Genomic DNA, 21,053 nt, shown 5'->3' with positions numbered 1-21,053 from the left:
GCGTAATAATTGAAATCTACAGCAATGGTGGCAACCTATTATTTGATTTTCCATTGCTCAATGAGTTTTTCCCGGGTTTTGATGACATTGCGGCTGTTTGTCAGCCCAAAATATCAGTTTGCAGTTCTCGCATCGAAATGAACTTGGCAGTGTACGACGATAAGCGAGCGCAAGAGAGACAGTCGCAGATATAAGAGCTCTGATAGTGTGCATTTAAAACAAAAAGCAGAGAATACAATTAAGGGTCGGAAATGGAAATACCCTTACAGAATTTATAACACTATTCCGGAAAAATATTACCACTTTTTCAGCTTAAGAGGCTTAATATTCAGATTATGTAATTTTTTTAAAAGTTTGGATTAGAATAATACTCTACTATTAATAAATAATTACAAAAGTAGATACAAATTAATTTAAATATATAGTTTTTATATTTTTATATTATTCGATAGTTGACTGAAGATCAAGCATGAATAGCCGGCGATAGGGCATAAGCCTCTGAGTAAAGCGGGATGAGCTAAACATCGGCTTGCCGTTGGGATCGGATTCAGTTCGCCGGCATCGGTTCTACTAATTAGTCCGTCAATTTAAAGTAAAAACGCTGGCGGATCGTTCGCTGTACACATAATATTATTTCCATCGGCGTGGAAAATCAAATCGTGACCATATAAAAAAACCTTTCGGAAATCCCGGATAATACATATAGTCGTCGCAGCATGGTGTACGAAACATCGTACGGCACTGGTCTAAAGCCCTTTTCTCCCGATCTAAATCGTGGGAAGTGGGAAAAACCCACGGACTATATATTTGCCTGCTTTGGATTAGCTCTGAAGCTTGATGTTTTTGCAGCCTCGTACTGGTATTTCTTTGAATTGGGCAGTAAGTAATGGAAGCAAATAGCGCTCTCTCTGTGTCACAGGGCTGATAAGCTTCTGAGTTAGGCTTATCTTTTTAGGGGCGTTGCGCAGCTAAGACATTTTGCTACCTACTAAGTTGACTTCTGACATGATGACTCAGAAATAATTTTAAATATTTTTGTTTGCTAATTTTAGTTCTTGGAATATTGCCGTACTTTGTCTACATGGTGATATATTTAGTTCCAATCATGGTCGTTCACTCCTTTATGGGACAGTTCTCCAGCAGTGGCTTTATCTCCGCCTTTCGGGTGTCACCTTTCTTTAAAGGTAAGCGAGTGAAAATGTTAGACAGATGTTAATATTTACTTATTTAAATTTGATTTTCAGGCATGGGATATGTGAGCGCTTTTCTAACTATCTCCATGCTCATTTACTACAGCATTTTTGCTGCTATCCCGCTACTCTTCATGCTCAATTCTTTTCGACCCACTTTACCTTGGAGCTGTGAAGGCTTTAAGTCTTGGCATAATGTGTCCAGTGGGCAATCAACCGTAAGAAACTTGTAAAAAAATACTGAATTCAAAATAATATGTTTTCGATTTTTTAAGATTTGTAACATTACAGATATTTTTGATGAAAACGTAAACGATACAAATTTTTACAGCACTGCACTTCATGTACCTTCCGTTCTTTACTTTGAGTAAGTATTTTTTAATGAAAACTACATTCATTTAATTTTTAAGATCGCGGTTACTAATTATACACCGAGTTTCAAAATATGAAGTGTGAGTACTTAAATAAATAGTTCTTACTTTTCAGAAACCACTTTAGTGAAGAAATAGGATATCCGGAGCAGGAATTTGAGCTATCCTGGCATTTTCTGGGTCTTTTCCTTTTGGCTTGGGCAATAATTGCACTTATTTTTTACAAATTCTCGGAAACGGAGATGTTTGGAAAATTTATACGCTACATGGTGATTGGGACCCTGGCACTTCTTTTAGTGTGCTTTGTGCGCTTTCTCTTTCTCCCCGGAGCTCTTTTGGGGCTAAACAAATATATGACACTAGATTCAGAGCACTTAGCTATGGGAAGTGTCTCGACATTTATAATAGCCCTACAAGCGTTTGGAGCTGGATGGGGCAGCGTGATAGCGCTCTCCAGTTTTAATGGGTTCAAGACTGACATAATGTCGTACAGTTGGATTATTTCCTTTGGACAGATCTTTATTTTCATTATGTTTGGCTTGGTTTCCTTTATGCTGGATCACTATTTCAAAGGTAATTAACTTCTATAATATTTAATATTATCTTGAGCAATCGTCACATTTTACATTTTGTAGAGCTCGGTGATGCTACCACCTTTGTGTTGAAGGATTGGATGTTGTTTTTGTCCGGTGCCTCTGTCATATCAACAATGGGTTGGGCGAATATGTGGACTTTTATTTACTATACTATGTTATTTATGGCTGCTCTTATTGTGATGGTGAGTAAATAATTTATTTCGGGAATATCTATTATTATAAGCAATTAACAATTTAACAACAGAATAGTCATAGTCGGTTATTAAATTTGTCAATATAATATCAGCAGTGTGAGTAACAATATTTAACAATATTGAGGCATAATTGAATTTCTAATATACATAAAAAAATAAAAATAACTAATTCCACCCTCAACGCACTAAAATGAATACAAATATATGTTAAATTTGGAACTGAACTATTAACTACTGTGAGTTACATCGACATCAATGAACGCTTTGTTTACCGTGCGAAGGTCTCAAACCTTGGTCAAAAAATTCACAATTTTTTCATATGATTTCGACATTCCGTAAATAGTAAGAGAACGACCTTAGACGATAGAAATTGAACAAGCACAATCATGTAATAGATTTAAACTATATTCCTTATATATGTTATCCATTACAGACGACGCAAATTTTTACTATCCTGCAAAGTTTGTTTGACGAGTTTGAAAAACTAAGAGAGAAAAAGCAGGAGGTAACATTCGGACTAATTGGTGGCCTTGCATTATGTTCACTTATATTTTGCACGAACGTGAGTACTTGATTTTTAATTTTATTTAAACAATGATGTTAAAACTTTAATATACAAAGTTGTATTGACTGTTTTTTGAAAAAGAATTAGTATGTACTAATCAGTGTTCTATGTTTTCCAGCACGGTATTTCTTTCTTTTTTGCTCTTGGTAGTGATGCCCTTGCCTCACACAGTCTACTTCATCTACTGCTTATTTTGGTGGTTTTGTGGATCTACGGCCGACAACGTTTCCAGCGGGATATTGAGTTTATGTTGGGACAGCCCTTTGCTTCCTGGAAGGTTTTCATTCTTCGATTCATAGCTCCAATTATTTTAGTGCTTTGTCTGGTTTGTTATGGTCTTTTGTTTCTTGTAGTTTTATATAAGCTTAAATGTTTTATTTTTTGAATAGCTGGTAGGAGTAGGTTTGACCTTCATCAGCCACTTCTCAGCAGTGATCATTGTGATATCATTTATACTGGTGTGGCTACCAATTCTGGCAATACCTGGCTATGGATTTTACTACCTGTTCCAGAGCACTGGCACCTTCTGCGATCGCTTTAGACGCACCTGTCGACCCACTGATTGGTATCCGGTTGAGATGGAGCACCGCCAGCAGTACGAGGAAGCTGTAGGAAACACTGAGATGACCCACCAGCTTTTCGAAGTTACCGAGGAGGTGAATTAAACAGTGATATGAATGTACAATTCGTTAAAAATAAATGAGTATGCTCAATATGATAATAAAAATTTTTGAATAATTGGAAAGGATTTCACGGATTTGTTTTTTAAAAAGGTGTCATAACAATTTGTTGTTGTTGAATTTTATGACGATAAGATTTCTTATTTTTAAATATATCGAAATTCGATCAGGCACTAGATTTGATACAAATATGCTAATACTTTTTTAAATTTCAATATTTTCACATATGTGATAGAATACAAAAAGTAGTAGAACAATATTACTTTTATCAAGCTCAAAAAAAATTCAAAAATTATAAAAATTGGAAAATTTATTAAAAAGTTATAGACAAACAATAATTATTAATTAGCAAACTCATTACAGTGTGAGAGGGATGGAGATAAACTCATACAGAAATTCGGCTGCTTACGAAATTTCTCCACCGCCACCTAGGTTTCACATTATGTGGCGTTGCGACATCTAGCGCTTATTTACAGAACTTACCAATTATTTTACACACTGGCTCTACATCTACACTACCTCGAAAAGCTTTAAAGCGTACTAAAAACTGTGTACCAGATCGGGAAAATTATGACTCATATTTATGGAAGAGGAAGAACACATGGCGCCTTGATTTAAAAATATTGAATATTTTTAGTTTTATAAAAATTCAAAACAGTCAAATAATCATATAAAGAAATCAAACAAAGAAGCTGGATTAGGAATATCTGATCAATTTATGTACTCATTATTTATTTAAGTAGTATGCATTTTTGAATGCACTAAAAATAAATTATTTTTTAATATTATATCAGCATCATAAAGGTTGCCTAGCTAGGGTATAAAAGCTTCGTCTAGTCAAAGTATTCCTCCTTTGCACATTGTTTTTATTTTTGAGTTTGTTGCGACAACTGAACTGCTGTGAGAATTCAAACATTGCAACAGCGATCGGCGACTTGAGAAATCAGTTGGCGGTGAGCTTTCAAGCGGACAACAGGTGATCGCGAGCGTTCCGCGGCAAAGGTGAAAATCGCGTAAAAAAGCAAAAGCGAGTAAAGTCGCTCCAAAAACGCGCACTTCGTCTTGGGCAATCTGCGGTGCTTTTGGTGCTGCTGCAATCGCGAGTGAGAGGGCAATACATATACGTACAGTGGGCGTGCAAGTGAGAGAGAGCAAAGCGCCTGCCCACGGCAATAAAGTTTGACTTGATTTTGGTTTTAATATGTGATGCCAATACACAATTCGAGAAAACGTGTTTACATTTAATTTTACTAACGTGATTCAAAGGAAAAAGCAAAAAATGCGCCTCCAGGGAGCGGATTTGGGATCTATTCCAGTGCTGATCTTAGTCACCGCTTGTTTATTCTACCAAACATCGGCCCAGGGGTTAGTATAATACAGACACATCACCCCTACGGGTGACACATTGAAAAAGCAAACGAAAAATGGAAACATATTATAATGCCGCGAAATGACATCACTCCACTCCAGATGGAGCCAGGAAAACAAACGACTTAGACGACGAACTCGACAGATCAGTGTGAATTTCGGGACTCTGCCGACACGCAGATCTGTAATTAACAACGTGTAATCAAGAAATTAGCCCTGGGTTTTATTACTGTCATAATAAGCTGACGAGACCGAAACAAGTCTGGAGATGAAATAACCCGAAGCCAACGCAGTTTTTGGAGGCGAATTTGAGTGTGCCTACGCATATTTAACTGGTTAGGGTGATGCAAGGTGGGAAGATGCTAAAAAGGAAATGCATTCCGATGGAAAAGGAAAAAATTAGACTTATGTAATGTCAGGAATATTAGTAGGTATTAAAAAATGCTTGGGATATATTTAGAAAATTGCAGTTGGGAAAACATAGGTATTCTTTGTTTTCATTATAATTAAACAGTTTTTTGGGAATAAGCAATTTACTTAGATCCAATTTAAAATATTATAACTTATTGAAAAAACCGTAAATATTTTTTTTTATTTATTAAGAAAGTCTTTAGAGAAAAATGATTAACAATTTCTAGAGGTATTATCTACTTCTTAAACGCCATCATTGTCTTAGCAACTCGATTCACCCTGATGCTGCTAGTTGAGGTGACACATAAACACGGATTGCTACTTGTGTACTCATTTCCGATGGCTCACCTTGAAAGCTGACCATTCGAGGCGATCTTATAATCACTTTGCGAATTTATTCAGCTATGTTTGTATGTAGAGGTTTACCAAGAACTGTGATTGATCGAGTAATGGCAGTTTCACTGGAGGCGTCTACTTCTGGTGCTTTCCTCCTCTTTCTTCTTAAATTCATGATCTGTCATTGAGTTGGCTCGAGTTCAATCTGCTACCATATATGGGGCACTCATTCAAGGCTTGAATTCGCCAGCTCATGTGGGTGAATTTCAATCAATCGAACCCGGATCGAAAAAGAGCGGATCGGCTATGAAAATCACCTGGTTAGATTAGTTTAACACCTCATGGCAGAATCAATCAGGTGGAACATCGCGACTGCAACTGGAAACTTGAAGCCTGCATTTTGCGGCCAATTTGAGCAAAAGCGAAATTGTTTTTGCCATTTACCTGCTGGTTGAAAACCGTTTTGCGGGACCGACCACCGCCAAGGGAACCTGTTTTTTAGGCTAACAAACGTGATATAAACACAAAAGAAAATTTTTTGGTGGGAACAGGTTAGACCCGACACACCAATTGGAATTAGAACAGGCGGCAAACTGTGAGTTACGCCAAAAGCTGGCACACTTAGGGAGCACTTCATATACTTAGCAATTTGGGACTACCAACTAAATGGATAGCCCGAAACTTACTACCAAAAGCAGCAGGGTATAAGTTGAGACAAAAACGACTACTTAATAGAAAAGCTAAGTTAAAAGACTAACAAGGCTTGAACAACATTGTTTTATGAATACTTTTTATGGAGAGGTTTTGGTGTTTGGGAGTTTGAGAAAAAGTTCACATTTTTATAAAAGTTACCTAACATTGCTTGGATTTCTATTTCCTAATACAAAGCTACATTCAATTCTTTCTTTTAATCCTCTTCTATGATCCCAGCTTAGTGACTAATGGTATTAAATGTGATTTTAACAATAAATGCTGATTTTATAATAGCCTAATGAGGTAGCACAAAATTCCCATTATAAAAAACCGTATTTAAATGAGACCCAATGTCTTTGATCATCAGCTGCAATTGTTTGTCTCGGCTGATTCAAAAAGCTTCCAAATTCTGCATTACGAAAAAGAGTCAAGAGAAAACCACACAAAAATAGTTATAGCTCGAGCCACTCTGCCGCACTTCCCACAACCCCGACCCGAACCACCAACCACATCCAACCATTTCCGACAAATGCCGCACCGCAGCGATTGATGCTGACCCGAGCGGGGAGTTAAAGTACAATACCCTCTTTCGGGTTGGGGTATTGTCTTCCGTTAGACGCGTGAATGAATAGCGAAGAAAAGATTCAGATAGCATAGCAGCATAGGTGTAATCCACTTATCTACGAACATTAAATCTGAAGCTCTTTTTGTTAGCTTTTGTAGGGCAGTCGTTAGGTGGAGGGGTACTTTGTTTATAAGAAAATTAATAAAGCTGTTACCGAAATTCCAAAACCAAGAAATAATAGTACAAAATCTATTAATTATAAGCGTTACAATTTAAATTATTATCTACTATTTGTTTATTTTCTGGATTTTTAAACCAAGCCCACTAATGCCTTTTATTTTTATAGTTTTATTTAACAATTTTATTTGGTAGGATATTTAAATTTTTTTAGTGTTTTGTATACTCTATGAATTTTATTTATCAATTTATTGTTTAACGTTCTTAAAAATATTACAGCCTGTACTCGATAATTGCTCCTAATACATTGCGTCCGAATTCCCAATTTCATGTGGCCGTGAGCTTGCACAATGCTCCTGAATCAGCCACATTCAAAGTGGGGATTCTGGGAAGCTCTTACACGGACTTTAAGACCGTGGAGCTGCGACCCTTTTCCACGCAACTACTGCATTTTGAGGTGGGCTTAAATAAATCTTTACCAAAAGACTTACATTCAACCTAAAACCACCTTTAGATTCCCGCCCTAAAAACAGACCGATACCGTCTTACTGCCGAAGGTCTTGGGGGAGTTCAGTTCACCAACGAGACTCAGCTGCACTTCGAGTCCAAACAACATACGGTTTTGATTCAGACGGACAAGAGCATCTACAAACCGGGGGATCTGGTTCACTATAGAGTGCTCGTTTTGGATGCCAACCTGAAACCCGCTCGTGGCTATGGACGTGTGCATGTGGATATCAAGGATTCGGGTGATAATATTATACGGAGCTACAAGGACATTCGGCTGACCAATTCAATTTACTCGAACGAACTTCGACTGTCGGACTACCCACGTTTTGGGACCTGGTCTATAGTCGTGGAAGTATCGGAACAAACTCATACACAAACATTCGAGATACTCGATCATATTTTGCCCAAATTCGTGGTAGATATAGATACACCCAAGCATGCTATTTATAAGGATGGAAAAATAGCTGCCACTGTCAGGGCGCAGTAAGTGTTCTATTTACCCACCAAAAGTTAATAGGATAATCATATCCCTTCTTTAACTAGCTATGCATTTGGTCAGCCAATTGTGGGTGAGGCCACCCTATCCATATACCCTACTTTCTTTGGCTCGCTTCAACCTTTTGTTAATGATCTCATCACTCGAAAGGTTGTGCCCATTGATGGCAATGCCTACTTTGAGTTCGATATAGAGAATGAGTTGCATCTGAAGCAGGATTACGAGAGACAGTATCTGTTGGATGCCCTGGTTGAGGAGAAGTCCACTGGTTCGGTGCAAAACTATTCAACAGTTTTGACCCTGCACTTAAATCACTTCCGTGTGGAGGCTCTCAAAGTGCCCAGTTACTATATTCCTGGAGTGCCATTTGAAGCCACAGTAAGTAGTTGAAGGGAATTTAATAATAAAGTATTTCAAATTAATTAATTTTCAGGCTCGCATTACTCGAAATGATGGCAGCCAACTGAGGGACTTCAATCCCCAGATCACCGCTTTTTTGACGAATGTTTATGGCAGCAGTGAGATGTATAATCGTACTTCCTACAGCTTAGATGCCAGTGGCGAGATAAAGATGAAGTTTACGGTTCCCATTGGAGATCAAGATGAATTTCATTCCATTATTGTCGACTACCAAGGTGTGATTAGTGAGGTGGGAAAGATCCCGAGAAAACATCTGCACAGCAAAAACTATATAACTGCTAAAGTGTTGAACGATAGGTGAGTACCAATACGGAAGATGATTATATAAATGCATTTTATACAATTTTTTATTTTCAGACCCACTGTTAATCAAGAAATATCTGTGGTGGTGCGCTCTTTTGAGCCGATTAAATATTTTATGTATCAAGTTGTCGGTCGTGGCGATATTATTCTTTCTCGTAGTGTGGATGTAAGTTGAAAAGTTATGTTGTTAAAGATATTTCATGGTTACTTATTAATATTTTTTATAGGTGGCACAAGGCACTTTCCACACCATCAAATTCCTTGCACCATTTGCAATGATGCCTAGGGCCAAGCTTTTGGTATACACTGTAGTAAATGGAGAGTTTGTTTATGATGAACAGGTTATACAGTTTGAGGAAAATCTGCTTAATGCGGCAAGTGCTTTACGATTTGATTTACTATCTTTACTTTATTATGTAATCTTCTATATAGGTACAAATTGAAGCTCCAATCAGAGCGCCTCCTGGCCAAGATATTGACATAGGCATTAGCACAAAACCTTACTCTTATGTGGGTCTCATGCTGGTGGACCAAAATGCTAATGCGCTGAGGAGTGGTCACGACTTGACCCACAAACGACTAATGGATGCCCTGCGTTCATACGAACTGAACGATATCAACACTCCAATGGGGTCACCTGGCAAAGAATCTGGTGTTATAACAATGTCCAATACAGATTACTTTATTGAAAAGGAAGCTGAGAGCAATCCGTCCTTGGGTCGAGATGCTTCCACCGGTCCTGAGGAGGACAAACTGACCACTGTGCGAAAAACAGACATAGGCCCAGCCCATAAGATCGAAGTTAACACCCTACCTCCTGGCAAGGGGCGATATGCCTTTTCTTATACTCCCAAGCCTTTTTGGCACAATCCAAGGGTTCATGTGATGCGCGATGCGGCGGATACGTGGCTCTTCCTAAACATCTCTGCGGGAAGCGATGGAAGAAACTTTATCCACCGAAGGATTCCCAGTGAGATGACTTCTTGGGTAGTTTCCGCTTTTTCTTTGGATCCCGTTAACGGCCTGGGACTGTCGCCGTCAAATGGCAAAATGGAAGCCTACAAAGAGTTCTACATAACCACCGAGTTGCCCTATTCCATAAAAAGGGGTAAGGTCTAGTTTTGGAAATAAAAAAAGGGAAATAACATAATTTTTTGTTGGCAGATGAACTCATCGCCATTCCATTTGTGGTGCACAACAACAGAGACAGCGATTTGAACGTGGAGGTCACCTTTTACAACTCGGCCCTGGACTTTGACTTTCCCCAGTTAGATCCCAAGGCCACCAACCAACCAAGTGAGTTACCCTTTATGAGGTTAAGAATTTTATAATACAAATGATCTATTTATAGAGGTGGAGCTCTACAGGCGTAGATCCCTGCAGGTGCCGGGTAGATCGTCTCGATCAGTAGCCTTTGTCGTAACTCCCAAGAGAGTGGGTTCCCTTTTGGTCAAGGCAATGGCTGCCTCCTCCCAAGCTGGCGATACAGTGGAGCAAAATCTTCTGGTGGAGCATCCTGGAGCGACAGAGCGCGTTAACAGAGGATTTTTCATTGATCTCAACTCAGAAAAGTCCCAAAATAGGAGGAATGTAACCATTGCGGTGCCAAGGAATGCCGTTCCGGAATCCACTCGTATCGAAGTATCGGCCGTTGGCGATCTGATTGGCAGCTTGGTGGGAAATCTGAACAACCTCATCCTTTTGCCAACGGGCTGTGGCGAACAGACCATGGTAAACTTTGTGCCCAACCTAATGGCCCTACGCTACCTGGGGGTAAGTTAATATCATTTTATATTATTATCAATTTAATATATTAAATTCCTTTTCACAGCGCCTTCGCCAGCTCACTCCGGAAGTCGAACTGGCTGCCACGAATAATCTGGCAGTGGGCTATCAGAGAATTCTTTATTATCGACACGAGAATGGTGCTTTCAGTGCTTTTGGATTGGATGCCAAGCGGAGTTCCACCTGGTTAACGGCCTACGTGGCTCGATCACTGCGACAAGCGGCTCCTTACACCCAAGTGGATAGCAATGTCCTTCAAAAAGCACTCACCTATCTAGGAAGTGTTCAGTCGGCTAATGGTGGCTTCGAGGAGCGTGGCGATATCTTCGAGAGATTTGGCGACGATGGCATCAGTCTGACTGCCTTTGTGACACTGGCTCTGATGGAGAATGTGGTAGGTATCAGAACTCACATCTTAAGAAAGAGAAATTCTGATAGTTTGGTCTAGGATCTCTATCCGGAATACCGGAATGGCATCAACAAGGCCCTGGACTTTATCACCAGAGGCTTGGATGGATCCAATAATCTGCATGCCATGGCCTTGGGCACCTATGTGCTCTCTAGAGCTAATCATAATGCCAAGGCGGCTTTTCTTCAGCGATTGGACTCGTTGGCCACCAACAAGGGTGAGATATTTAATTTTGGTTAAATAACTTAAATATTTAAAAAACATTTTTCAAGATGGTCGCAAGTGGTGGAATAAAACGGCACCTGCTGGTGAGCAGCAGTCACCCTGGTATAATGCCACCCGTAGTGTCAACATCGAGATCTCCGCCTATGCCGCCTTGGCCCTTCTGGAAAATAACTTGGTGCGAGATGCCCTGCCTGTCCTGGAGTGGCTGATGGACCAGCGGAACTCCAGAGGTGGCTTTGTGGCCTCTCAGGACACGGTGGTGGGTCTCCAGGCGCTTTTCATGTTTGCCGAACGATTTTCGAGTCAGGGCAATAATCTTCAAATTGGTTTCCATTACGGAGAAGGTGCCGAAACGATTATAAATGTGAATGCTGAAAACTCACTGGCCCTGCAATCCGTGGAGGTGAGTTAAGAAATATATTTCTTGGGGTCGATTTCTCTATATAACGTTAGGGCTATAAATTATTATCTGTCAAGAATTTTAACATGAAGGAGAATATTTCCGTAGCTGCAATATTTCTTAATGACAAAAGTAAACTGGATAAAGAGAAATCGTTTCGTATATAAACGATACTAAACTGTAATAACTTCTAGCTACCCAACAACCTCAAAAACCTGAGTGTTTCTGCAACTGGTCGTGGACTGGCTCTTGCTCAAGTTAGTTATACATATAATACGAACGTGACCAGTGCCTGGCCACGATTTGTACTCGATCCCACCGTAAATCGGAACTCCCATGCGGACTACCTCCATCTGTCGGCCTGTGCCAGCTTTGTTTCCGTGGCGGGCGAGGATGAGCAGCGCTCCAATATGGCCGTGATGGAAGTGCACCTGCCCAGCGGATTCGTCGTGGACAGGGATACACTTCCCACTTTGGAATCGAGTGAGCGCATCAAGAAGGTGGAGACCCAGAACAGGAACACAAAGGTGGTGATCTACTTTGATTACCTGGACCGAAGGGAGGTCTGCCCTACGCTGCATGCCTACAAGACCGTCAAGGTTACCAAACACCGGCCTGTGGCGGTGGTCATGTATGACTACTACGACAGCGGTAAGCATCAAAAACTTAACCTAACAATTATCATTTACTTAATGATTCTTTCATAACTTTCAGCTCGTCGTGCCAGACAGTTCTATAGGGCGCCCAAGTCCAATATCTGCGACATTTGCGAGCACGCCAACTGCGGTAACCTCTGCGAAAAGGCCGAGAAACGCGAGTCCAAGCGACCTGATGACTACACGGCGATAGCAGGTCGTGGCTTAAGCCCTGACCTCAAGGCAATTCCTCATTTATCGGTAGTGACTGCTCTGTTGGTGCTCTTGAAGACCCTCAGCTGTTAGATGATATTGTTATTGCCACGCAATGTGGAACCAACAAGGAAATCGAAGCTTTAACAAACCCACTCACATAGTACCTAAGGTAGCGTAATATAAATGCCGTGAACTTAACCTGATCTAAGTACATCTAACGATGCTAAAGTGTTGCCAATAAAATGTTATAACGTTTACTAAAACCTAAACCAATTGTTTCAAAATGAATCAGGGGGTGCCACACAAATCACCGGCGGTTTTGAAATTACTTTTAAAAGTTTTAAATGTTATTTTAGGTGTCTAAAAGTATGCAACAATAAAATAAGCAATCCGCAACACAATGAGTTTGTTCAGAAGGACGACTATGGGTTGTACACTGCAACCTTTTAGACACCTTAAATTAAATTTAAACCCCCCCGAGATTTGTGAGGGACCCTGGTTGCTTAAGAAGGAACGTACTTTTTTGTTAATAAGAAACCTGCGCTATAATTTATGAACATTATTCAAAGAGGTTATATAAATTAAAACATTTAAAACTTTTATTCATCTTTCGGCACGTTACTTATCAACTAAAGAGAAACGCAAAGTGCCCAATCATCAAATATACGCACTGTTTATCTTGAATATATTCGGACGTTTCCCTTGTTAGATATATAAATATACATTTGTTCAGTTGTTCTTATACTTTTTGACAGCTTCAAATATATTGTGTAAAAATAGAACGATTTGTACTCAACCCCTTTAGCTTTAGTTCAGTATGGTAAATTCGGAGTGCAGCCTTAAGTGACAATGGCCAATCAACCGCCCCCGACTACGACCCCGCGCAAAGAAAAGCGCATCGAGCGGGACGAGAATCGTGGCCAGTGGAAGTCCAAGACGGAGTTCATCCTCTCGCTACTCGGTTATGCCATTGGCATTGGCAACGTTTGGCGATTTCCCTATCTGTGCTACCGCAGTGGTGGTGGTAAGTAATCCTCCACCCATCTAGACACCCAGTTCACCCACTCAACCACCCAACCACCATCCCACAAATCGATGAGTGAGCTCAAGCTCTTGCCACTTCCCAAAATAGCGCACCACACCAGTGACGTCAGCGAACAAGTGGGCTGCACTGAGTGTGGCGATGGTTATTTTTAGGCCATAGCTTTCGAGTGAAAGCTGGGAAAGCTCCGGCACTTTTGATGGCCATTTGGCCAACCGAACGGCGACGCCTTCGATAGCTCAGTTGGTAGAGCGGTGGACTGTAGAGTTTCCGAGGCTTGGTGATGCGAGCAGAGGCTGGACTCTGGGCCAAACAATACCCTGGCCCAGATAGCGCCTGCTCTTGTATCATCAGTTACTGAATCGCGATATGTTGAAATCCATAGGTCGCTGGTTCAAATCCGGCTCGAAGGATACTTATTTTTGGGATCTTTTTAATTTTTTTTTTCGTTTTGCTTTTTGCATGAAAGGCAGTCGGAAGGTTAGAATTTTCATGCTATAACCTTAATCTTAGTATCTTAATAATCGGAATATAAGACAAAAGAGAACATCATATTTTAGTAACAAATATTATTAAAGATACATTCGGTAATGCAGACGTTTAAAGGCAACATTTTAAGAAAATGAGTAAGACCAACTTTTTGGGTATCTTATTTAATGACACTTTTCTGCTAATATTTAAATATTATTTTACTACCCAATAAGCCTTGGAAAATTTTTTTCAGCCTTGTTAAATGAAAGCAACCCTTGATTTTTATACCCCGTTCCTTAGCCGCCTTCCTTATTCCCTACATGCTGATGGTAATATTAGCCGGAATACCTCTATTTTATATGGAGCTCCTTATCGGACAGTTTTCCAGCACTGGATGCACGGGCATGTTCCGCATGGCGCCCCTGTTGAAAGGAACCGGAATCGCTCAGGTGGTGGTGAATGCTTACTGCGTGTGCTACTACTCGGTGATTATATCGTATCCCATCCGCATGATCTCCTACTGCTTCTTCAAAAAGGTTCCCTGGGAGGACTGTGAAAATCCTTGGAATACGGACGACTGTGTCCCCCCCAATGACGTGAGCTATCGTGCTTCAAAAATTATCAGTGTTAAAGTATTCTTTTTGATTCCACAGTTGGGCAAGCATAACCATACTGATGGATTCAAAACTTCTGCCGACGAGTTCTTTCAGTGAGTTCTTGAAACATAACCCTTTGATAAACAATTGTTACATCTTATTCTTGAAACAGAAATATTTTGTAGTTCCTAAAAATATTGTACTCCTGTTGGCTTTTTTAGTACTCTACCCTGCGTTGCTTTTAAAGATATTCTATTAAAATCTTCTCTCGCAGCCTGGAAGTGCTTAGAATCTCAACCGACATCTCAGATTTGGGTGGCATGGTGTGGGAACAGCTTGTGAGCCTGCTGATCACCTGGATTATTATTTACCTGTGCTTAGTGCGCGGAATAAAGTCTGTAAGTCTTTCAGTTCAGGATAGGCTCCATCATCCATTATCCCATAACTTACAGGTGGGCAAGGTCGTGTACTTCACGGTACCCTTTCCCTACATTCTGCTGTTCATCCTGTTCGTGAGAGGAGTCACATTGCCCGGGGCCTGGATGGGCATCAAATTCTACCTGTATCCCGAGTGGCATCGCCTGCTAGACCTCAAAGTCTGGGCCGATGCCGCCATCCAGATGTTCTTTGGCTTGGGACCTGGTTGGGGTGGTATCGTCAATATGGCCAGTTTTAGCAATTTCCGGAATAATGCCAAGTGCGACACTATTATCATAGTGTCGATCAACGTGTTTACCAGCATTTTTGCGGGATTTGTGGTCTTTGCCGTGCTGGGCTTCCTCTCGGGTAAGGTTTTTTCGGTATATGCAAAGTTCTAAAACTTCAGATGTTGTCAATCCAAAGAAAAGTCGGGCATTCCCGTAGAGGCGGTGGCAACTGGTGGAGCAGGATTGGCATTCGTCACGTATCCGGAGGCCATTGCCATGCTGCCAATACCGCAGCTTTGGGCACTCATGTTCTTCGTCATGCTATTTCTACTGGGCATCGACAGTGTGGTAAGTTACTAAGTGAACTGGATTTATTTCTGTTGCACTAAATCTTTGCCCACCCGAAGTTTGTACAACTGGAGGCTATCATGTCATCCATTTTGGATGAGTGGCCTTGGATGAGGAAGCACAAATGGAAACTGACGCTCATCTGTTGTTTCATCTTTTTCGGCCTCTCAACTATAATGTGTACAAATGTGAGTACTCCCTGAGAATGTAACCACCTCCTAATTTTGCCACCTCTTATTTCAGGGCGGCATGTTTGTCCTCCAGCTGTTTGACTGGTACTCCTCGGCCATAGCGGTTATTGTCATATGTATGGTGGAAATAATAATGGTGGCCTGGATTTATGGCATTAAAAACTTCTTGATGGATATCGAGTTTATGCTCGGTAAAAGACCAAGTTTGTATTGGAGGATCCTGTGGCAGGTAGTCACTCCCCTAGTCCTAGTCGTGAGTAGTTTTCTCCTTGCTTACCCAACTTTCGCATTCTTATAATATTCTTGTTTCTACCCTTCTTTCAGTTCATTCTCATCACGAGCATCGTGTTCATGAGGACGATCACCTACAACAACGTTTCGTACCCCCAGTGGGCCGTTATAATCGGATGGGCCAGTTTTGTGTCATCAGTTATTTGGATACCGCTTTACATATTCTACATCATGATCCGAAAGCGAGCTACCTTGTGCGAAAGCCTGAAGAAGCGCCTCAAGCCCTTGGACTGGACGCCAGCGGATCCGCAAGATCGGGCGGACTACGAGGCCTTCCGAAGGCAGAGACAGATGCCGGGATTCATGTCTGACACAGACATGGAGGGCTCCAAGTAGATTTTATAAATATATATATTTTTGATATTCCGTCATATGTTTGTATTATATCTAAAGGAACCACTTAGTTCAACACATCAGTAAGCTGGTGGGTCATCTCTGGGGCTCTTATAGCTTCCTCGTACTTCTGGCGACGCTCCATATCAACAGGATACCAATTGGTGGGTCGACAGGTGCGTCTGAAGCGATCGCAGAATGTTCCAGTGCTTTGGGAAAGGTAGTAAAGTCCGATTCCAGGTATTGCCAGAATGGGTAACCACAGCACAATAATGCACATCACGTGGAATTCTAGTGAGACCCAAGAGTGATTATGTAAGGACCATTTAATTCCAATGGGCTATAACAAAAAGTGGTAATTCAAACTAAAATAATATATTAGTCCATAACAAACCAGACAAGAGACAAATAATATAGGAGCTATATAGCGGAGTATAAAAATCTTCCAGGAGGCAAACGGTTGACCCAACATAAACTCAATATCCCGCTGGAAACGTTCTCGCCCGTAGATCCAGAAAACCACCAAAAGTAGCAGTAAATGAAGCAAATTGTGCGAAAAAATGGCATCAGCATACAAAACACAAAAGAAAGTAATACCATGCTGGAATATAAGGAAAAGGAACAAAGATAGATTTTGATTGCCTTAGATATATTGCAACTTACATTTGTGCAAAAGAAAATGGAACAGACTGCAAGCCCACCAATAAGGCCAAATGTAACCTCCCGTTTTCTCACTCTAAGTTCCTCAAACTCATCAAACAAACTTTGTAGGACAGTGAATATTTGCGTTGTCTACAATGGCAAATATTTATTTGTATTTAATTTTATAGAAGTTTTGGATCTTTTAAGTTGTTCTCGAGTAATAATGTAAATTGGATTCGTTTAATAATATGTGTGTATGTATGTTTCCGCTGATTAAGATATTAAGTTATTTAAATATACTTACTATCAAAATGACAGCAGCCATTAATAACGTAGTATAGTAAATGATAGTCCACAAGTTTGGCCAATCCATGGTGGACAAAACACTTGCACTAGACCAAATCATCACCCAAGGGTTAATGACTAATGTTTTATCTGAATCTTTGGAAAGCTCTGAAATTGTAAATCAAATCTTAAGAACACATTATGAAACTTATAAATAGTAATAACCTTGGAAGTAGTGTTCCACCATGAAGGAAACCAAGCCAAACATAATGTAAATAAATATTTGGCCAAAGGAAATAATCCAACTGTACGACATTATGTCGGTCTTGAACCCATTAAAACTGGACAGGGCTATCACACTGCCCCAGCCAGCTCCAAACGCCTGCATAGCAATGAAAAATGTTGAATAGAAACTATTGACCCAATCACTTGATTTTGGAGTTGCATATCTGTCCATCCACGAAAGACCTCCTGGAAGGAAGAGAAAGCGCACAAAGCACACTAAAAGCAGAATCAGTGTCCCAATGACCATGTAGCGTATAAATTTTCCAAACTTCGCCGTCTCCGAAAAGTTATAAAATATAAATGCGATCGCTGCCCAAACTAGAGCAAAGAGTTCAACAATATCCCAGGATATCTTATAGTCTTGATTAATATTTGGATATCCACTTTCTCGCCGGCTATCATATAGGTTTCTACAAAATTAAAGGAGACAAATTTTTAATGGCCAGTACTTCTTAAAATCAAACGAGGGAAAAAAAATATAAATTCTCAAGAGTAGAAGATAATATGTCTAAAGCAACCAAACTCATATTTTAAAATTTTATTTTCCTATAATTCCTGTGGGAGCTATTGGATAAAGTTGTCCGATCTGGTTCGTTCCGACTTATTTACCACCTGCAATATAAATAAGACTTCTGGCTAGATCGACGCGTCTTGTGAGTCTGATCAAGAATATTAATAATTTATGGGGACGGTAACGTCTCTTTTACTACGTTGCAAACAAAGGGTATAATAAGTGATTAAGCTATAGAATATAATTGTCCTGCCCATTCTGACTAGTATATTTGACTAAAAAAAAAGGACTATTGGGAAAGCTTATTGACAATATCTTAAACAAGAAAGGAAGTTAACTTCGGCAAGCCGAAGTTTGTATACCTTTGCAGTTATAATTATTAAATTTAAAAATACAAAAAAATGATATTCCCAATAGTATAAGAAAATATGTCAAAAATCTATAAGCTATAATTTGTTTCATATGACTTTCCCATTAATTTTCCGATCGTTTCCTATGGCAGCTATACGATATAGTCTTCGGATTTTGATAAAATTAAATTCGAAATTCAGAACTAATTCAAAAATGTTATTTCCAAGCGTAGGAGGTTATATGTTAAAAAACACCGAAGCTATAATTTGTTTCATATTATTTTCCCACCTATTTTCCGATTTCAGCCCGATAGCTTTAAAACTGAGAGACTACTTTGCGTAGAAACGGACGGACAGGCGGACATGGCTAGATCGACTCGTCTAATCATGCTGATCAAGAATATATACACTTTATGGGGTCGGAAACGACTCCTTCACTGCGTTGCAAACTTCTGACTGAAATCAATATACCCTCTGCAAGGGTATAAATATGAAATACAAGCTTGCGTTTGAGAAACGAATGGAAGAATGTTGATGCTGATTAAGAATATATATACATAAATATGACTGAAACTAAAGTACCATCTGCAGGGTAATAAATGTAACAATTTGAAGTAAATAACTGCATACTTACTGAAAGTAGAGCACGGAAGGTACATAAAGTTCCCTCATACCTGTGTAGTTTTGGTTTTCAGAAGACTCCCAACTATTTGTCCTGTTACATATCTTTAAGAACGAAGAAAATTGTATTATTTTTGAATGAAGTTTGTTTACCCAAATTTCCTACTGTCAATCGTCCAGAGGTCTCATTAAACCAAGATTTTAAGCCTTCACAACTCCAAGGTAAAGTGGGTCGCAAAGAGTTTATTATAAACAATAGCGGAATAGCCGCGTAAACGCTATAGTAAATGAGCATTGAGAGGCTCAGAATGACGCTGACGTATCCCATGCCTAACATCAAATTTCAATATTATACATTTAATTTTAATTTACTCTTTCAAGGGACTTACCTTTGAAAAAAGGTGTCAGGCGAAAGGCAGAGATAAAGCCGCTGCTGGAGAATTGGCCCATAAAGGAGTGAACGAATATGATTGGAACCATATAAATGACCATATACGCAAAGTACATTAATATTCCAAGAACTAAGAAAGGAATATAAAACCACAAACGCTATAGTCGAGTACCTCGACTATCAGATACCCGTTACTCATCTAAAGGGACCAAAGGGAAATAGAGATATGCAAGCAGCAAAGCGAGATTAAAATACGCCACCTACCGGCGGTAGACAGATTTAAGCGTTATGGGCGTTAGAGTGGGCGTGGCAAACTTTTTTTTTGTCACTCGATAGGTATTGATGAAAACAATACATTTCAGTTAAAATTTTTATTCTAGCATCAAAACTGTAGGAGCCACAGTTTTGGGCGGTTTGTGGGCGTAAGAGTGGGCGTGGCACATTGCTGAAACAAACTTGCGCTGCGTAAGAAGCTCAGGAATCTGCACGCCAAATCTCTTATAGTTTCCGAGATCTCAGCGTTCATCCGGACAGACGGACAGACGGACAGACGAACATGGCTAGATCGACTCGGCTAGTGATCCTGATCAAGAATATGGGGTCGGAAACGCTTCCTTCTGCCTGTTACATACTTTCCTACGAATCTAGTATACCCTTTTACTATACGAGTAACGGGTATAATAATAATTGCTTAGTATTTATTGCCTTAAAGCTGCAAGAAAAGAGATTTTAAAATAAATCAGAAGCGTCATTTTTACATTTAAGTATTATGACACGGGTCTTTTCGTTACTTAATCAATGAAGTGCAATACTACCTCGAAAGATTCAAGTGGTCCTACGTATGCTATGAGCAATTTTGTCACATGTCAATACCATCAAAGGCGCAACGCCCCTAAAAAGATTAAACTGACCCTGGAGCATATTCCACATATAATATAGGGATAGCGATACATAATTTTATTACTTACTGCCCAAATCGTAGTGCAAATAATATGTAAAATCAAAGACATCCAACTTCAGAGCTAACCCTACGCTGGCAAATATATAGTCCGTAGGTCTTTCCCACTTTCCCCGATTTAGATCGGGGGAAAAGGGCTTTTGGCCAGTGCCATGAACCATGTTGCACCAGCAATATCAATCAGCCAATAAGGAAGGCTAATTTTAAAACGCTTTTATATTCGAAAAAGTACTATGGTTTTGCACGATGATGCCAGTACTATTATTATTTTCAGTAAAGATCCACGAGCGTTTTACTTTGAATAGACAGACTTATTAGTAGAGCCGTCGTCTACGAACTGAGTCCGAACCCGACTGCAAGTCGCTGTTTAGCTCATCGCATGGGACAGCGATACTCAGTTACATATTATATTTCGGGGTGTCACAGAAATCTCTTCCAACTAAATTTGATTAAAAATATTAAAAAATGTGGTCAACTCTGCGAAAAACGAGTATAAAACAAGAAAGGAATGAAGCTTCGGCAAGCCGAAGTTTGTATACCCTTACA

The 21,053-nt window shown here is 39.9% G+C and overlaps 4 protein-coding genes and 1 non-coding gene across 8 annotated transcripts; 4 read left to right on the top strand and 1 right to left on the bottom strand.

Annotated features, from left to right (window-relative positions):
* The first annotated feature begins 685 nt into the window (after window positions 1-685).
* On the top strand, window positions 686-3,662 carry LOC108005430 (sodium- and chloride-dependent neutral and basic amino acid transporter B(0+)). Its single transcript, XM_017068715.4, has 9 exons — window positions 686-879; window positions 1,053-1,184; window positions 1,245-1,408; window positions 1,466-1,557; window positions 1,677-2,134; window positions 2,197-2,339; window positions 2,785-2,913; window positions 3,035-3,241; window positions 3,306-3,662. The coding sequence occupies exons 1-9, from the start codon at window positions 717-719 to the stop codon at window positions 3,579-3,581; spliced, it is 1,764 nt and encodes a 587-aa protein (XP_016924204.3). The 5' UTR covers window positions 686-716; the 3' UTR covers window positions 3,582-3,662.
* An 876-nt stretch (window positions 3,663-4,538) lies between these two features.
* Window positions 4,539-12,814, top strand: Tep3 (Thioester-containing protein 3). The gene is made up of 15 exons (XM_017088757.4): window positions 4,539-4,961; window positions 7,426-7,603; window positions 7,661-8,139; window positions 8,200-8,530; window positions 8,586-8,869; window positions 8,930-9,041; window positions 9,103-9,249; window positions 9,308-9,983; window positions 10,040-10,171; window positions 10,227-10,648; window positions 10,707-11,054; window positions 11,109-11,286; window positions 11,342-11,697; window positions 11,889-12,345; window positions 12,409-12,814. Exons 1-15 carry the CDS (start codon window positions 4,876-4,878, stop codon window positions 12,633-12,635), a joined length of 4,413 nt encoding a protein of 1,470 aa, XP_016944246.3. The 5' UTR covers window positions 4,539-4,875; the 3' UTR covers window positions 12,636-12,814.
* Window positions 12,815-12,952: 138 nt separating this feature from the next.
* Window positions 12,953-16,502, top strand: Ntl (Neurotransmitter transporter-like). 4 transcript variants are annotated; one of them, XM_036815440.3, is made up of 10 exons: window positions 12,953-13,569; window positions 14,359-14,507; window positions 14,595-14,654; window positions 14,712-14,767; window positions 14,929-15,052; window positions 15,107-15,440; window positions 15,498-15,649; window positions 15,709-15,837; window positions 15,893-16,093; window positions 16,165-16,502. In XM_036815440.3, the coding sequence occupies exons 1-10, from the start codon at window positions 13,395-13,397 to the stop codon at window positions 16,465-16,467; spliced, it is 1,683 nt and encodes a 560-aa protein (XP_036671335.2). In that variant the 5' UTR covers window positions 12,953-13,394; the 3' UTR covers window positions 16,468-16,502. The 4 variants fall into 4 exon arrangements, 3 of the variants coding, with proteins under 3 accessions (XP_036671335.2, XP_016944259.2, XP_065719038.1); XM_017088770.4 differs by having other exon boundaries at window positions 14,359-14,654; XR_005014210.3 differs by lacking the exon at window positions 16,165-16,502 and having other exon boundaries at window positions 14,359-14,654; window positions 15,503-15,649; window positions 15,893-16,031.
* TRNAY-GUA (transfer RNA tyrosine (anticodon GUA)) lies at window positions 13,816-14,000 on the top strand. The gene is made up of 2 exons: window positions 13,816-13,852; window positions 13,965-14,000. It is a non-coding gene; the product is annotated as a tRNA-Tyr (tRNA).
* LOC108020462 (sodium- and chloride-dependent neutral and basic amino acid transporter B(0+)) lies at window positions 16,465-20,860 on the bottom strand. Its single transcript, XM_017088789.4, has 9 exons — window positions 20,518-20,860; window positions 19,548-19,679; window positions 19,325-19,488; window positions 19,172-19,263; window positions 17,617-18,086; window positions 17,411-17,559; window positions 17,128-17,256; window positions 16,859-17,065; window positions 16,465-16,804 (listed from the first exon to the last, which is right to left on the bottom strand). Exons 1-9 carry the CDS (start codon window positions 20,666-20,668, stop codon window positions 16,532-16,534), a joined length of 1,767 nt encoding a protein of 588 aa, XP_016944278.3. The 5' UTR covers window positions 20,669-20,860; the 3' UTR covers window positions 16,465-16,531.
* Window positions 20,861-21,053: the final 193 nt, after the last annotated feature.

This window comes from Drosophila suzukii, chromosome 2L, assembly GCF_043229965.1.
Source record: "Drosophila suzukii chromosome 2L, CBGP_Dsuzu_IsoJpt1.0, whole genome shotgun sequence".
NCBI classification, from domain to species: domain Eukaryota; kingdom Metazoa; phylum Arthropoda; class Insecta; order Diptera; family Drosophilidae; genus Drosophila; species Drosophila suzukii.
Note: the sequence above shows the minus strand (reverse complement) of the source record. Positions and strands in the feature narration are given on the sequence as shown.

Coding starts and splice junctions, on each gene's coding strand:
- Ntl (XM_017088770.4), top strand. CDS start 13,395: ATGGCCAATCAACCGCCCCCGACTACGACCCCGCGCAAAGAAAAGCGC. Junction 14,655..14,711: donor ACTGTGTCCCCCCCAATGAC/GTGAGCTATCGT, acceptor TTGATTCCACAG/TTGGGCAAGCATAACCATAC. Junction 15,441..15,497: donor CGTGCTGGGCTTCCTCTCGG/GTAAGGTTTTTT, acceptor GTCAATCCAAAG/AAAAGTCGGGCATTCCCGTA.
- LOC108020462 (XM_017088789.4), bottom strand. CDS start 20,668: ATGGTTCATGGCACTGGCCAAAAGCCCTTTTCCCCCGATCTAAATCGG. Junction 19,264..19,324: donor AGACCTCTGGACGATTGACA/GTAGGAAATTTG, acceptor TCGTTCTTAAAG/ATATGTAACAGGACAAATAG. Junction 17,066..17,127: donor CCATTTTCTTTTGCACAAAT/GTAAGTTGCAAT, acceptor CTTATATTCCAG/CATGGTATTACTTTCTTTTG.
- Tep3 (XM_017088757.4), top strand. CDS start 4,876: ATGCGCCTCCAGGGAGCGGATTTGGGATCTATTCCAGTGCTGATCTTA. Junction 8,870..8,929: donor GCTAAAGTGTTGAACGATAG/GTGAGTACCAAT, acceptor TTTTATTTTCAG/ACCCACTGTTAATCAAGAAA. Junction 12,346..12,408: donor GTATGACTACTACGACAGCG/GTAAGCATCAAA, acceptor CATAACTTTCAG/CTCGTCGTGCCAGACAGTTC.
- LOC108005430 (XM_017068715.4), top strand. CDS start 717: ATGGTGTACGAAACATCGTACGGCACTGGTCTAAAGCCCTTTTCTCCC. Junction 2,340..2,784: donor TGGCTGCTCTTATTGTGATG/GTGAGTAAATAA, acceptor TATCCATTACAG/ACGACGCAAATTTTTACTAT. Junction 3,242..3,305: donor TTATTTTAGTGCTTTGTCTG/GTTTGTTATGGT, acceptor TTTTTTGAATAG/CTGGTAGGAGTAGGTTTGAC.